At 42.7% G+C, this 16650-nt stretch overlaps 1 protein-coding gene across 1 annotated transcript; it reads left to right on the forward strand.

The window, feature by feature from the left end:
- Nucleotides 1-7421: 7421 nt before the first annotated feature.
- Nucleotides 7422-16072, forward strand: LOC126355689 (uncharacterized). The gene is made up of 3 exons (XM_050006055.1): nucleotides 7422-7433; nucleotides 10176-12953; nucleotides 15653-16072. Exons 1-3 carry the CDS (start codon nucleotides 7422-7424, stop codon nucleotides 16070-16072), a joined length of 3210 nt encoding a protein of 1069 aa, XP_049862012.1.
- The last annotated feature ends 578 nt before the right edge of the window (nucleotides 16073-16650 follow it).

Raw genomic sequence — 16650 nt, forward strand, 5'->3', positions numbered from 1 at the left:
TAGGTCTTTCCGATATTAAAGGGAAGGCCTCCATCTTGTTTGTACGACGCAATATCTTTACATGTGCACAGGCGCCGTATTCCACTGCATATCGTTTATTTTCTTGTCTACAGTCGGTGAGTCTGAATCCTCTCTTTGATGTTGGACTAACCCTAAAATGTGACATATCCGCGAATATTTTATAATTGGAATAGCTTCCCTGTCAACATCTTGGAAAGCTCTCTGGTCTCATTTTAGTTTTGCTATATTACGGATGGAAATTGCTTCGTCGTGGTATAGGGTCATTCATCGTTTGACAGGAACTGGCGACCACCTCTTCCGCATAGACCATCGCCTGACTGTGTTATCACACTGATACCTTGCTTCACACACTAATCTCCTGTGGACGAGATCGTTCGCTCTGGATTCGTGAACAGCTGGTTTTCGTTTTCGAGGACCAGAATCCGCTTTTTCAGACGAATTTCTTGTTCGTCTAGTCATATCCATTTTTCCTCCGAAGAAAACGAATACGATCGTCTGGTTCATGGGCACTGCGTTCTTGAAGGAGAGAACCAACCTACTACCCGTGTCTTTCACCAGTAACAGGAGAACTCACGTTAGAAGTGGCTGTGGTTCTAACGTTATCGAGTGCTTTTTCCAAATACGCTTCTTCCCGTTTTTATTCGACAGGGTGTCGGTTAAGTTATCCTGTGGTCTTTTATTCCTCCCTATTTCTGGTGGCCAGTCACGCGAAGCCTTGGTTTGTTCACTTTTTCTTCCTTACGCATATAAAAATAAAAATAAATATATAAAATATAAAAAATTTAATAAATACAATTTAGAAAACACAACAAGTGATCTAGTCTCCTGGTTACTCAGAATTTTTTTCTTTTGCCTTGTTTCTAATAGTTACTTGTTTCCTCAATTTGCAGGTCACATTAAATGATGATTCTGACTATGATCAATTGAAAGTCAATGAAAGTACTAACTCTGATGATAATAAATAAGTCAGTAAGCACTTAATTTCATGGGGGGGGGGGGGGGTTCTTTGGGGAAGGAGACCAGACATCGAGGTCATCGGTGTCAGCGGATTAGGGACGGACGGGGAAGGAAGTCGGCCGTGCCCTTTCAAAGGAACCATCCCGGCATTTGCCTGGAGTGATTTAGGGAAATCACGGAAAACCTAAATCAGGATGGCCGGACGCGGGACTGAACCGTCGTCCTCCCGAATGCGAGTCCAGTGTCTAACTACTGCGCCACCTCGCTCGGTCACTTAATTTCATGAGCACGGAAGAAAAGTGGTGAGAAGAGTGATCCAATTTTCTTCAAGACGCTTGGTCATATAACACATCCGGCCATCTTGATTTAGGCTTTCCATCATTTTCCTAGACAGCTTGAGGCATACACTCGAATAATACTTTATAATGTCTACTAACAATTCCTTCGTTTTCTTTCCTCAACCACGTGAGTGCGCTGTCACTAATGATCTGTCATTTATCGATGAAAGGATCAGTTCTAGACATATTTTATGGTGTGAAATTTTTATAAGTTCTCGTCAATAAGTTGCTTAGCACTGGCAGATAAATGGAATTCCTTGTCGAAGTACAGTACAGTAGTGATAATTTGTTTGTTAGAATGTAATAATCAGTTTCCGTCACCAACGAACGATTAAGCCTCGACATGGTACGTGCAAGCATGGATGTATTTAGCGTACTACTGCTGTAGTTTGCGCACAACCTTACACTGACTTCTTGCATTAAGAATCAGCTCCACTAAACAACAAATTGAAATGTCTTTAATTCACACATTCAACTTTTATGAACACAAAATTACATCGTGATGACACTGTAAATACTAATCTTGGCGTCGCAATTTCGTGAAGCGTCTTTACGGCAGGGCAAGCAAAACACAGTAAGGTAGTTGTAGAAACGATAGGTATTGTAGTTGTAAATTGTCGTAATTGTGTTGGGAAAGAAACAGAGCTCCAAGCCCTAACAGAAAGCACTGAAGCTCAAATAGTTATAGGTACACAAAGCTGGCTACAGCCGGTAATAAATTCAACCGAACTTTTTTCAAACGATCTAACAGTATCCAGAAAGAATAAACTAGATACAGTTGGTGGAGCATTTATTGTTGTCAGAAGTAGTTTGCCTTGTGGTGAAATTGAAGTACATTGTTCCTGCGAAATAGTATGGGTAGAGGTTATACTTGACAATCGCACTAAACTATTAATTGGATCGTTTCACCCTCCCCCCCCCCCCCCTCCCAGACTCACAAGATATAGCTAGGCATGAAATTTCTTCCGAAATTGTACTGAAATCCTTCTCCAAAAAATATTTTGAACAATTAGTTCATGAGCCTACTTGAAGCGTAAATGGTTGCGAAAGATTACTTGCCGTCTTAGCAACAAATAATCCTGGACAAATAGGGGGTATCATGACGAAAATAGGGACTAGCGACCACAAGGCAGTTGTTGCTAGGCTGTATAACGTAACACACAACCATCAAAAAGAAATGCTAAGTATCTCTATTTAAAAAAGCTTATAAAAATGCTCTTAACGCCTTTTTAAGAGGCAGTCTCCACTCCTTCCGATCTGATCACGTAAGCTTAGAAAAGATGTGGAATCATTTCAAAGAGATAGTATCGACGGCAATTGGGACATATCTACCACATAAATTAATAAGTGATGGTAAATATCCTCTATGGTACACAAAACGGGTCAGATCTCTGCTGCAGAAGCAACGAAATTTTGCAGAAGTTAGAAATATAACGCTTGCTTAAATGCGAGATACTTTTAATAATTTCCACAACGGAATGTTTCATTAAAATTAGTTCTCAGTGGGCCTGATGGCAACTGGTTTAATTGTGTATCAATTTTAAAACGACTATAAATACGTGAGATATTCTGTTTTCATGAAAGGTAATCAACTGTTTTAATTATTTTTCGTTAGCAAGGCAAAGTTAAGGGGATTCTCTAAATCTGCCGTTAAGCGGAAAATCGGAAATTTACCTGATTCAGTGCAACAAAAATATTAATGATTGAAGCTTTAATTTAATTTCACTGACTTTTGAATAATTAATGAGAAATCTCCTGCATTCACATTTACATTTAATAACTGATTTAATAAGAATAACTGTTTTTCCGGCGTAATGGTTCAAATGGCTCTGATCACTATGGGACTTAACATCTATGGTCATCAGTCCCCCATCACGAGGCAGAGTAAGTCCCTGACCCCGCCGGGAATCGAACCCGGGAACCCGGGCGTGGGAAGCGAGAACGCCACCGCACGACCACGAGATGCGGGCCCGGTGTAATGGACGACCTATGCTGTAAGAGAAATGTTGCTCCATCCAGAGCACACGCTAAAACAACAAATTTGCACAAAATATTGATTCACTCATATGAGAGGTGCGAGCTGTACTAAAACCAAATGTTATTACATGGAAATATTATTTATATTCTGAATAGTTTCACAGAACTTAGACACAATTATATCGAGCGTACAATGGCGTTTATCATCCATACAAGAATCGAAGACAAGAGAGTGAGTAACATGATGCAATGTCTTTGGTGTTTTTCGTTGACCAACACAGATAAAATACAGAAGGTTCTATATCATTACATTTATTTCTCGAAAAAATAGTTTCTTTTTGTTCCAAATGTTAATGTTCCTTGCACAAAACACTTTAGCGTCACATGACTAATTCTTCATCAGAATATTTTTTAAACAAATATATGTGGAGTTCCGCCACAGCACGCAGAATTTATGTGCACATGGTTTTACACTAAACAATAGCCCGGAACCGCGCTGCTGCTACAGTAGGAGGTTCGGATCCTCCCTCGGGCTTGGATGTGTGTGATGTCCTTAGGTTAGTTAGATATGAGTAGTTCTATGTCTAGGAGGCTGATGACCTCAGTGTTAAGTCCCATAGTGTTTTTAGCCATTTGAACCTTTGAACCTTTTTGTACGTCATAGATCCTTTGGCAACAAATATTCTCCTTGCTGATGACAGTTTGGTTCTTATGTCGTCTTTCATAATGATGTACAGTTTGGCTAAGTCACACATGTTTGGCTGGAAACTACAGAACCATTCATTTGCAAAATGTGCCGGTTTTCGTATCTACACTCCTGGAAATGGAAAAAAGAACACATTGACACCCGTGTGTCAGACCCACCATACTTGCTCCAGACACTGCGAGAGGGCTGTACAAGCAATGATCACATGCACGGCACAGCGGACACACCAGGAACCGCGGTGTTGGCCGTCGAATGGCGCTAGCTGCGCAGCATTTGTGCACCGCCGCCGTCAGTGTCAGCCAGTTTGCCGTGGCATACGGAGCTCCATCGCAGTCTTTAACACTGGTAGCATGCCGCGACAGCGTGGACATGAACCGTATGTGCAGCTGACGGACTTTGAGCGAGGGCGTATAGTGGGCATGCGGGAGGCCGGGTGGACGTACCGCCGAATTGCTCAACACGTGGGGCGTGAGGTCTCCACAGTACATCGATGTTGTCGCCAGTGGTCGGTGGAAGGTGCACGTGCCCGTCGACCTGGGACCGGACCGCAGCGACGCACGGATGCACGCCAAGACCGTAGGATCCTACGCAGTGCCGTAGGGGACCGCACCGCCACTTCCCAGCAATTTAGGGACACTGTTGCTCCTGGGGTATCGGCGAGGACCATTCGCAACCGTCTCCATGAAGCTGGGCTACGGTCCCGCACACCGTTAGGCCGTCTTCCGCTCACGCCCCAACATCGTGCAGCCCGCCTCCAGTGGTGACGCGACAGGTGTGAATGGAGGGACGAATGGAGACCTGTGGTCTTCAGCGATGAGAGTCGCTTCTGCCTTGGTGCCAATGATGGTCGTATGCGTGTTTGGCGCCGTGCAGGTGAGCGCCACAATCAGGACTGCATACGACCGAGGCACACAGGGCCAACATCCGGCATCATGGTGTGGGGAGCGATCTCCTACACTGGCCGTACACCTGTGGTGATCGTCGAGGGGACACTGAATAGTGCACGGTACATCCAAACCGTCATCGAACCCATCGTTCTACCATTCCTAGACCGGCAAGGGAACTTGCTGTTCCAACAGGACAATGCAAGTCCGCATGTATCCCGTCCCACCCAACGTGCTCTAGAAGGTGTAAGTCAACTACCATGGCTAGCAAGATCTCCGGATCTGTCCCCCATTGAGCATGTTTGGGACTGGATGAAGCGTCGTCTCACGCGGTCTGCACGTCCAGCACGAACGCTGGTCCAACTGAGGCGCCAGGTGGAAATGGCATGGCAAGCCGATCCACAGGACTACATCCAGCATCTCTACGATCGTCTCCATGGGAGAATAGCAGCCTGCATTGCTGCGAAAGGTGGATATACACTGTACTAGTGCCGACATTGTGCATGCTCTGTCGCCTGTGTCTATGTGCCTGTGGTTCTGTCAGTGTGATCATGTGATGTATCTGACCCCAGGAATGTGTCAATAAAGTTTCCCCTTCCTGGGACAATGAATTCACGGTGTTCTTATTTCAATTTCTAGGAGTGTACATCATAAACATAAAATTATTTCTTCCTCATCCGGGATTACGCACTTCGTTTCTTTCTGAAACTCCTACACCACGAATTTAGACATCTCGAAGTGATCATATTTATTGTGTTCTCTTCCTGCTCTAGGTGAAAATACCTTTTGAATTCACAGTCTCAACCATTCAAAAGTTTTGCGATATGTCCTTCACGTAGGAGACATGAATGAAAGGACAGTTAAGGTGTGACTATTAGCTCTGTTTCCAGTTAAGGCATTATTAATGAAAGTTGGGAAATAATTCAGGTAAAGTCTACAATTTTGACCCAAATATGGTCATGTTATATTAATTTTTATTTTAATCGGTCTTGTGACTCTAGTACGTCGTCCTAAGGTGGTAAGTTACTATGGGACCAAACTGCTGAGGTCATCGGTCCCTAGGTTTACACACCAGTTAATCTGACTTAAACTAACAACACATACACCAATGCTCGAGGCAGGACTCGAACCTCCGACGGGGGGAGCCGTGCGAATCGTCTCAATGCGCTACCCCGCGCGGCTTGTTTCTATGACAGGAGTTAATATGCCCTGTTTGGGTGTGTTAAACTGTGAATACGAGCCCCTTCCTCGCAGCCCGTACTTCCATATACAGTATTTGAGGAAATAAATTGTGTTCGCTTCCTGCTCTACGTGAAATGACTTTTTGAATTCACAGTCTCAACTATTCCGAAGTTTCTCCTAGGTGAATGTTTAGAGCTGGGTTCTTGCTGAACGACTGCATATCCTTATTCATAAATGTTGTTACCGTCACGACCTTAATACAAGCCAATACATTCCGCACGATTTACGTACTCTGCATAGCTTGCATATGTGGTTCAGAAATGTAATTCACACAGAACGATTAATTTCCTAAATCAGTTACTTCGTTAGTATGTGTGACGGAAGGAAAATTAAATTCACAAATACGTACATGGTCATTACGACGTTGTATGTTGCCAACTTACCCGAACTTTCCCATGTTATTCTTAAATCCTACTCTTCAGAACACGGAGTGAACACCTGAGGTGTGCGTTTCCTGTTCCTGGATTATTGTCTTAATGTGAGAAAAGGAGACCTTCTTACATGTGTTTGAAAGTTTTACAGTTGCAGTAAATTCATTGTTTCATCTAACTGGGTGCTAGGCTGAAGCAATGCTTATGTAACGTTATTGCATAAACATTTTTCTCAGAACTGCTGTTTTTAATCTCTTTTCGGTGATGAAGAAATGAGAGGAGTTGGAATCTGTTCGTTAGTTTGAATATTATTATCGCTAGTGTTTTCTTCCAGTGGTAACGGAAGAATTGGACCTTAAACTCTTCACACTCTTACATCTCAGGCTATGTAAGTGGAGTTGTCGTATGAAATTAACTGTCAAATACTCTACAAGCTGTGAAAGATTTGTAGTTTAGTACAATAGAAAGGGATTGTGACAAATAAATAGAGATCAGACGATGTAGTAATTTACAATTTATCACGTAAAGATTCAATGTCAGTGAGGGGCAATGTAGAACGGAAACTGCACCAGCTCCAGATCTGATACCTTCGCGTACCGTTAGATAATCGAAAGGACAATGAGGAAGGGTTCAGTTTCAAGAATAGAGGAAATATGTGCTCTCTTTCAATGTACCTGAATGAAAGAGTGGGTGCTCGTGTGAATTGGCGCTAGACGCTTATCAGTGTTAGGTCTACATCCTTAGCGATGTGACACGAGCGTTGGATAGCGTTGCTTATCAACTGGTGTTTGACATTCCTGCACCCCACAGCACGGATCACGCATGAGACGCTGGAAATCGACAAGCGATATGGTGCTGGTTCCGGCTATTTAAGCCCTCAGACTGGGCAGAATCAGCACAGTGCCTGGTTCAGTCTCGAGCAGACATGAGGACTCTGGTGAGTACCTGAGAGAGCTTACATGTTTAACACTGAAAACACATACTTGTAAAATCTCATAGTACGGAATATTCATTGAGATTTCAGTTAATGTAGGTAAGAAGATTAAGTTTCAGTGTTATGCTTTCGACGACATTATTCGATGTACACCATATAACACACTCCCATTCGCCTTGATGGACCTTCTTTCATTTCCAAAACCACGGGTAGCGTCATTTACCAAATATTTTGCCCAGTCTAGGGAATAACAAATGAAGCCAGACGATTTGGATGACGACTCTTTAAGGTTGCTACGTCAACGGTGGAATCAACAGCTTTATAGACACAGGCATCCGATAGGCGACAATCTTCAATACAAATCTTTCTTTGACAATACTACATAAAAGAGAATACTCCGTCCGTAGGGGGAATCATTTCTCTGATTAATGCACTGCACGAAACTAAGTAGTTTAACATGAGTACTAGTTTCGGACGAGAGTGATCCTAAGTGTCTGCCAGCCAGGCCGGGACTATTCCCTGTCTCTCACTCTCTCTCTTTCTCTCTCCCTCTCGCTCTGTCTCTCTCTCTCTCTCTCTCTCTCACACGATTTTTAAAAGTAAAAATCGCCTTTTCTTGCTGTAATGTATTGTATTTCTTCAAGACCCGTTTCGCCTTTCACTTTAAGGTATCTTCAGTGAAACAGTTATGTGCGCTTTCGGTTGGCATTTGCATTTCCTCTCATCTGGTCACATATTGGAAGTCGCACTATAACTTCATTTACGGAACATAAGCACTTTTTCATGTTACGAACTTCTTTCTTCACAGTTTGCGTATTATTTGCCCTAATTGCTTTGGAGCACTATTAGTCTTCTGTAACTAGTTATGGATATTTTACCGAAAACTGTGATTTAAAGTCGTATGCCAAACAGGAGGAGACATCAAGTGAACACACAGTAATTAACACAAGAGCGTGTCAGATGTATTGTCACTTAACCATTTTCTTTTTAGCAATTGCTATTTATTAATGTAATGACTTACATAATTGGTAAGCCTAGTACAGATCTTACCGATTACATTCTTCTTTTTATTCCATATCACACAACTATATGACTAAAGTATATTTGTACGCCTACAGTAGAGATTTGGTGAGCTTATGATACAAACATTTTGTCGCTACTGTATGGCAGTTTTTATTCTGAGCAATAGCACTGTCAACAAAATAAATCTTAGTAAAAAAGATATTTCGTTTATGTGTGACGATGCTGAGCTGATTTTCTTAGCTACATTATACTAGGACATATTTCCAAAACAATTTAAGCCCAAATTTTCTCATGTGTCTCAGTAATACTTTTCATTATGGTTTATTTATTGTTTTACACTGTAGACAATCCACTGGTGGTGTCTGTGTTTTTCTCATGTTTTGCTGCAGATCTGAAGATGGTCATTGCTGACCAAAACCGATAGTCTGAGGACTTAAAATTTTGTGATCATAGACGAAAATAAATGAATTTATTCTAGTTATACTATATTTTCCGACGTCGTAAGCAGAAGATGAAGAGATAGAGTACTTGAGGGTTCTAAGCACATAATTCTGTGGATATAGAGAGATGAAAATCTAATAATCATGAGGGACTGGAATGAGATTGTAACGCGAGGAGTAGATGAAAGGATTGTTGGAGAATATGGGCTTGGTAGACGATAGTAGGAATGAGACAAGAGGAAGACTAATTGAGTCCTGCAGTAAATTTCAGCTATAATAAAGAATAGTTGAATACCTTGTTCAAGGATCTGAGGAGGAGGAGGTATACATGGAAAAGGCACGAAGACACGGGAAACAGGATTAAGGAATTACCTCTAAACCTGTCGTACTACCAGCACTGAGAAATTAATACATGATAGATGACATGAGCTATCACCTCACAACCTTGGAAGCTTGGCTAAGGTGAGACAAAATACTGAAGCGAGCAGGTAATTCTGTAGTTGTCGGGAAAAACAGTGACGCCGCAATGCGTGATACCAGAAGCGCTATATAGATCTTGCACATACTAAAAATACTGCACATACTTTTCTTCTTCAGAAACACACTTAACCATTTATAATAGTAAACTCGTAAAGCTTGAGGTGTGAATGAAGTATGAGGACCTAGTTTGAAAAGAACGTAATGTTTGTAACTATTTATAGGATGGAGTTGCTAAAGAAATAGCATTATCGATTTCAGTCTTTATTGAAATAACAGTAGGCGTTGCCTAGGCAGCAAAGATGAAAAATTAAAATGATACTTTTACGCTGTTTAAATCAGATATGAAATTAAAAATAACTGTTTCGTTACATTAACACAAGCAGATAAATTCACAACAAAAATATTGAATGAGTCGAACACTATAAGCAAATTAAGAAATCAATGACTTATCGATAGAGGCACTGCCACCAAAAAAGAAAATATTGGTACCACTATACACATAAAGTTTCGAAGTTTTCAGTTTCAGAGTGCGTGTGCGTACATACGGGCGAGCATGTGCGAGTGGGCGTGTGTGTTTGTGTGTGTGTGTGTGTGTGTGTATGTGTGTGTGTGTGTGTGTGTGTGTGTGTGTGTTGGGTTAAGTGCACACGCATTAGAAGTGTCCGTGGGTTGTATTTTACTTCATAACTGATGTGTCAAGTGGCTTGTGATTTACAAATAGCTTCTGTTCATGATGAAAGCATTGCAGTCTCGTTTTGTTCACCAGACGTGTGACATAATACCATGACACGTTTTGTTACAGTTTCTCCTAAGTGCAGTGCTTGCAGCTGCGTACGCAAGGCCTGCTGTCTTGTCGGAAGTTGCACCATCACCATGCTCGACAAAGACAGGGGCAACCAGTGCTGCCATCCTGAAGGATAAAATTGGAGCAGTCATGCAAAAAGGAGACGCCGCATCGGTTAGCAGTGAATCGGCCCAGTCTGAAGCGGCCAGTTCCGAAACTTCACGTTTGTCTTCTCCTGCTAACAAACCCAAAAGCTCCCCAGAAAGCAAGTTGAACCCTAACGGTAACAAAGGTCACATTTTAGATAGCAAAACGCCCTCATCTGACTCTATCAGTTCGTCTCAGATGTCACCACAATCTAAGAATGCTGCTAGTCATCAGGAAAGTGACAGCTCCGAAACATCCAACCTGACTCCTTCCCGTGAAACACATGACAGTTCATTAGAGATCAAGTCGAACGGCAACAGTAAGGTGGAGCCTATCTCTGGTAGCAAAATGCCCTCACCTGACTCCATTAGTCCGTCTCGACCGTCGCCAAAATCTAACAATGTTGTTCGTCTTCAGGATACTGATAGCTACGAAACGTCCAACCTGTCTCCTTATCCTGAAAAACCTGCCAGTTCCCCAGAGAGCAAGTTGAACCCCAATCGCAATGTAGGTCTCTCTTCAGGCAGCAAAATGCAGTCTCCTGACTCCGTTAGTTCATCTCAGACGTTGCCACAATCTAATAATGCTGGTAACCTTCAGGATATAGATAGCTCCGAAACGTCCAACCTGTCTCCTTCCCGTGAAAGTTCATTAGAGATCTACTTTAACGAAAACGGTAAGACAGGGCCCACTTCTGGTAGCAAAATGCCCTCACCTGACTCCATTAGTCCGTCTCGAACGTCACCAAAATCTAAGAATGTTGTTCGTCTTCAGGACATTGACAGCTACGAAACGTCCAACCTGTCTCCTTATACCGGAAAACCAGCCAGTTCCCCGGAGAGCAAGTTGAACCCCAACCGTAAACTAGGTCTCATTTCTGGTAGCAAAATGCCCTCACCTGCCTCCGTTAGTCAGTCCCAAACGTCGTCAGCTTCTAAGGATATTGATAGCTCCGAAACGCCTAACTCGTCTCCTTCTGCCGAAACACCTGACAGTTCCACAGAAAGCAAACTGAACGTCAATCGGCAGACAGCTCTAGCTTCTGCTGGCCAAGTGCCCACAGGTGGCTCCATCAGTCAGTCTCAGACATCTTCAGTTCCTAAGAATGCTGCCAGTCTCCAGGACATTGACAGCTCCGAAGCCTCCACCTCGTCTCCTTCTGCCGAAAACGCTGACTGTTCCCCAGAGAGCATGTCGAACACCAACTATATGGTAGGTCTCGCTTCTGGTAGCAAAGTGCCCTCACCTGCCTCCGTTAGTCAGTCCCAAACGTCGTCAGCTTCTAAGGATACTGATAGCTCCGAAACGCCTAACTCGTCTCCTTCTGCCGAAACACCTGACAGTTCCACAGAAAGCAAACTGAACGTCAATCAGCAGACAGCTCTAGCTTCTGCTGGCCAAGTGCCCACAGGTGGCTCCATCAGTCAGTCTCAGACATCTTCAGTTCCTAAGAATGCTGCCAGTCTCCAGGACATTGACAGCTCCGAAGCCTCCACCTCGTCTCCTTCTGCCGAAAACGCTGACTGTTCCCCAGAGAGCATGTCGAACACCAACTATATGGTAGGTCTCGCTTCTGGTAGTAAAGTGCCCTCAACTGGCTCCATTAGCCCATCTGAAACATCTTCAGCTCCTAAAAATGCTGATAGTGTTCAGGATATTGACAGCTCCGAGACGTCTACCTCGTCTCCTTCCACCGAAAGACCTTGCAGTTCCTCGGAAATGATGTTGGATAACAGTTCGGAGAATCTCTCTTCTGCTGGTAAAATACCCTCACCTGATTCTTTTACACCTACGAATGCTGCTAGTCTTCAGGATATTGACAGCTCCGAGACGTCTAAGCCGTCTCCTTCCACCGAAAGACCTTGCAGTTCCTCGGAAAGCATGTTGGATATCAGTTCGGAGAATCTTTCTTCTGCTGGTAAAATGCCCTCACCTGATACTTTTACTCCTTCTGAATTATCTCCATCCCTTAGTAACGCAAAGAGTGTTCAAGAATTTGAAACATCTGGTGTATCCGATTCTGCTCAAAAGCCCAACGATGGCTTACCGGGCAGCAACACATTCCCGAATTCTCCTGTAAGTAACTTGCGAGACACTTCTTCTGTTAACCCTCAAGAAAGCGTTTCTAAAAGTCTAGGCAATATTGCCCGAGTAGATACCTCTGCTACTTTTCAAGCTAGCAACAGGCCCAAAGCTGATTCGCCTGACAGCAGCTCATTAGGGGATCTTGCTGACAGCAACTTTCCATCGAGTCACTCCGCTGACTCGCCAGACGACCTCTCCCCTGCCAGTGATCCTCGCTATCCCACTAATAGCTTTGTTCCTTCTGCATCTGCCACTCCTGGTCTTGCTTTGTACCATGCTGCCGGTTACTGGCTTTGTACCGGGCCGTTCTACAGTCATCAAGCCAACAGTGACAGTGTGAACCCTCCCGTTACAATGACGTACCCACCACCTAGTTCTAACAAGGCCATGTTTGGCCTTTCCACAAGCACCCCGCTTGCTGGTCTTTCTGCCGATAGATTTTCCCCCGACGACATTGCTCACTCCAGCAATGTTAAGGACAATGCTGATGGGACAGTTGCAAAAGACAGGCCAGCTAGCTTCACTCCGACTCTGCGACAGCTCTCACTCGATGAATTAAGTAAGGTGAGGTATTAGCTGTAAGTTTGAAAAAAAAATTTCCTGCCTAATGATCTCTTACAATTGTCTGTATGTGGTAGAACTCAACGTTTGCACACTTGGAAATATTCTCTTGTATCGTAGCCACTAGGATTTCATATTACTAAAAGAGTTTCACGTTATTTTTAATAGTAACGAACCGCTGGCAGACGCGTAATTACGTTAATAAGTTGAAGGGCCTCGGCACACTACTGTACATTAAGTAAGTGGTACACTCATAACAGTAATCGTAGTATTCTTATCACCAAGCAATTACATCTTACATTATTTTCTGACGATGAAGATGCTGCTGCAGCCGAAGCCGACTCAGAAAACTTTCGCAATGATGTGGTAGTAGACATTTTTGTGTCATATCCTGGAATTTGACATAAGTATATTTTTAATATATAAGAACTAATAATATTTTTCTGGATTCATTTCAAACCTCCTCTATTTAGTAGCAAATGTAGTACAATAGCAAAAATTTCACCTGCAGTACTAGAATAATGCACTCCATAACCACTGACATATATTTTGCACAGTTTGACATTAGGAACAGTAAAATTTTCATTAACTTTCAGACACAAAAGTCTTTATTAATTTTTGAGAATCTTTTTACTGAACTACACTACGCAATTCCGATTCTCTCAAAAACTACTGATTTGAATAGTTCCTGTTTGGAGTCAAATTCAGCTCTGTCTTTCGTCACCAGTAGTGTTTCAAATTGTTGCATTTTCTAGATGTCTATCAGGTTAAAGTTGTTGACACGCGTGCTAGTGTTTCAGGATCATGCAGTGAATATCATTTTCGTTTTTAAGATTTTTCACGTAGCATCTGTAGGTGTATGCTATATAATATTTTTTAGTAGTAATGAAGTACTGTTCTCAGTCCAAGCAAACATCGCACTGAAGAGGGATTTAAAAGTGCAATACATTTCAGGAAGTTTACTGCTCCTATGAGGCTGGAGAAAGACAAGGCAAGAGGCATCTTTGAAGATACTCAGCGACATAAAACATTCATTCAGACATGTCATATACGCCAGACTTTTGGAATAGAGTAGACACTTGTAGCCGGTTTTGAACCTACAGGGATTATGAGATTGCCGCGTTGTCGGGTGACAGCGGCTTCGCTCAAGGAAGCACTGTTTTTTTGTTAATATAAGACAGTCGAAAGAATGAGGAGCAGGAGAAATAAACTGAATACTAAAAGAATCTAGAGTTTTTGTCTAAATGGAACTTTTAAAAACACTACCGCAATCTACGAACGCTCTTTCGAGTTAACTACAACTCCAAATTGTGGATGAAATAAGGAAAACTAATGAAAACAATCAGATGCTGCCACGACGTCTAAAAAGTTATTTCTTGGATTCGAAGAGGTGTTGATCTATCGTGGAAAGTGGGGTACACGACATTAGGTAAGAAGCATGTATACTAAATTTGTATATAGATTAGGGCTGCGAGTCGTAATGGTCGGTCTACCCATGTCCGCTGAATCCCTGACAAAATCACTCTGGACAGCCGCGCAGATGGTTAAAATCACAAAAGCAACTTTTCTCTTAAAGGTTGGGATGAGGTCCTTGTCTTTAGTAAATGTGTTAAATACTGACACGAATAACTGAGAGTAGCTGATCTCGGGGACGATCAACTCAGTTGTAGTACAGATATAGGTAAACGTAAAGACAAGTTGGCCTTACAACTTGCCTTGGAATATAGGTAAAAGAAAGGTATATTTTCCGTCTGAAGAATATAATAATTCTAATCCCAAAGAAAGCATGTGTTGACAGAACTATCAGTTTAATAAGCCACGGCTGCAAAACACTAACACGAATCCTTTACAGACTAATGGAAAAACTGGTAGAAGCCGACCTCGGGGAAGATCAGTTTCGATTCCGTAGAAATGTTTCAACACGTGAGGCAATACTGATCCTACGACTTAGATTAGAAAATAGATTAAACAAAGGCAAACCTACGTTTCTAGCATTTGTAGACTTAGAGAAAGCTTTTGACAAAGTCGACTGGAATACTCTCTTACAAATTCTGAAAGTGACAGGGGTAAAACACAGGGAGTAAGTATTTATTAACATCTTCCATAGAAAGTATACTGTAGTTGTAACATTTGTTGAGGATGAAAGGGAAGTACCAGTTGAGAAGGGGGCGAGACAGAATTGAAGTGTCTCCCAGGTGCTATTCATTCTGTGTACTGAGCAACCAATGAAGGAGATCAAAGAAAAAATTTCGAAGGAAAGTTCAGAGAGAAGAATAAAAAACTTTGCGGACCAGCAATGACATTGTAACACTGCCGGAGGAAGCCGAAATAATTTCAACAGAATGGACACTTCTTTGGAAAGAGGTTAACAGAAGAACATCAGCAACAGTAAAATAAGAGTAATTAGGACTGATGTTCGATGATAGCGAATTAAGCTCTCTATCACTGCACTACTGCGGTTCTTATATCTATTGCTTCACCTGTCTTGTGGTATTTTGCTTCCAAAGTAGAACAATGGCATTATTTCCTCTGCTGATGGTCCTCAAGATAGATATTAAGTTCACCACTGACATTTCTTTGATACCTCACTTCTTTCCTTGAATAAATGAGACTGTTTATAGCTAAGTAAATAGCGAAATTAAGTGTGAATGTGAAACAGTGATTTCTTGTGGTCCACAACACTCACGGTATTATCGGCGCAGGTCGGGGCAGTCTCGGCGGCTGAGGATCCAGCAGCAGTTGCCCAGGCTGCTGACACTACAGCGTTTGCCGTTGTCGCTCCATCGGCTGCACCGGTGGAGCTGTCTGCAGGCACCGCCTTATCTTCTGCTCCACAGAGCCAGGCACCAAACACAATCACCTTCGGTGGCGTTCCAGTCCGCGTGTGGGCGCCACCAGCTGCACCATCAGCGACCCAGTATCCACGGATCGTCAACTTTGGTGGCGTTCCCGTCCCCACCACCGTCCAAGAGGCAGCAGCAGCTCATAACACCATCAGCTTCGGTGGCGTCCCTGTTCATACACTGAGCCATCCGGCAACTGTGCCACTGAGTGTGATTCCAAACACCATCAACTTCAGTGGTTGGCCACTTCGTCCTGTGGTCAACAGCCTGCTGCACTAATGAACAGCCAACCAGTCGCCATCGCTTTCACTGGTGTCCCTGCACGTACACCGACTGCTGCGTGCTGCTAGGGTCATAACTGCGGCCACTATTTAATAAGTGTGTCTACGAGGGAATGTTGAGAAGTTGTTAATCTGTTTCCATGAAATCTGCATGTTTGTTTAAATAGCATGATCCTCATTAAACCACTGAACACGACGATCACTAGAATAACTGTTAGCAGAGATTAACTCAATCCTGTACTCTATATTATTATAGACCTGAATAAAAATGTAGTTTTCAGTGGAGTTTCATTTGGTTGTTCTTACATGTCCCTCACCTTTTGGACTACTTTTGGCCCATGTCATTTTGGAATGTGAACAGTAATACAAAAATCATTATCAACTACAGCCAATTAACAATAAAGAAGAGCGGACAAGAATTTAGATACACTAATGGCCATTAAAATTGCTACACCAAGAAGAAATGCAGATGATAAACGGGTATTCATTGGACAAATACATTATACTAGAATTGACATGTGATTACATTTTCACGCAATTTGGGTGCATATATCCATGGAAACCAGTACCCAGAAC

Source organism: Schistocerca gregaria, chromosome 3 (assembly GCF_023897955.1).
Source record: "Schistocerca gregaria isolate iqSchGreg1 chromosome 3, iqSchGreg1.2, whole genome shotgun sequence".
Taxonomy (NCBI): Eukaryota; Metazoa; Arthropoda; class Insecta; order Orthoptera; family Acrididae; genus Schistocerca; species Schistocerca gregaria.

Coding starts and splice junctions, on each gene's coding strand:
- LOC126355689 (XM_050006055.1), top strand. Junction 12,954..15,652: donor CACTCGATGAATTAAGTAAG/GTGAGGTATTAG, acceptor TTATCGGCGCAG/GTCGGGGCAGTCTCGGCGGC.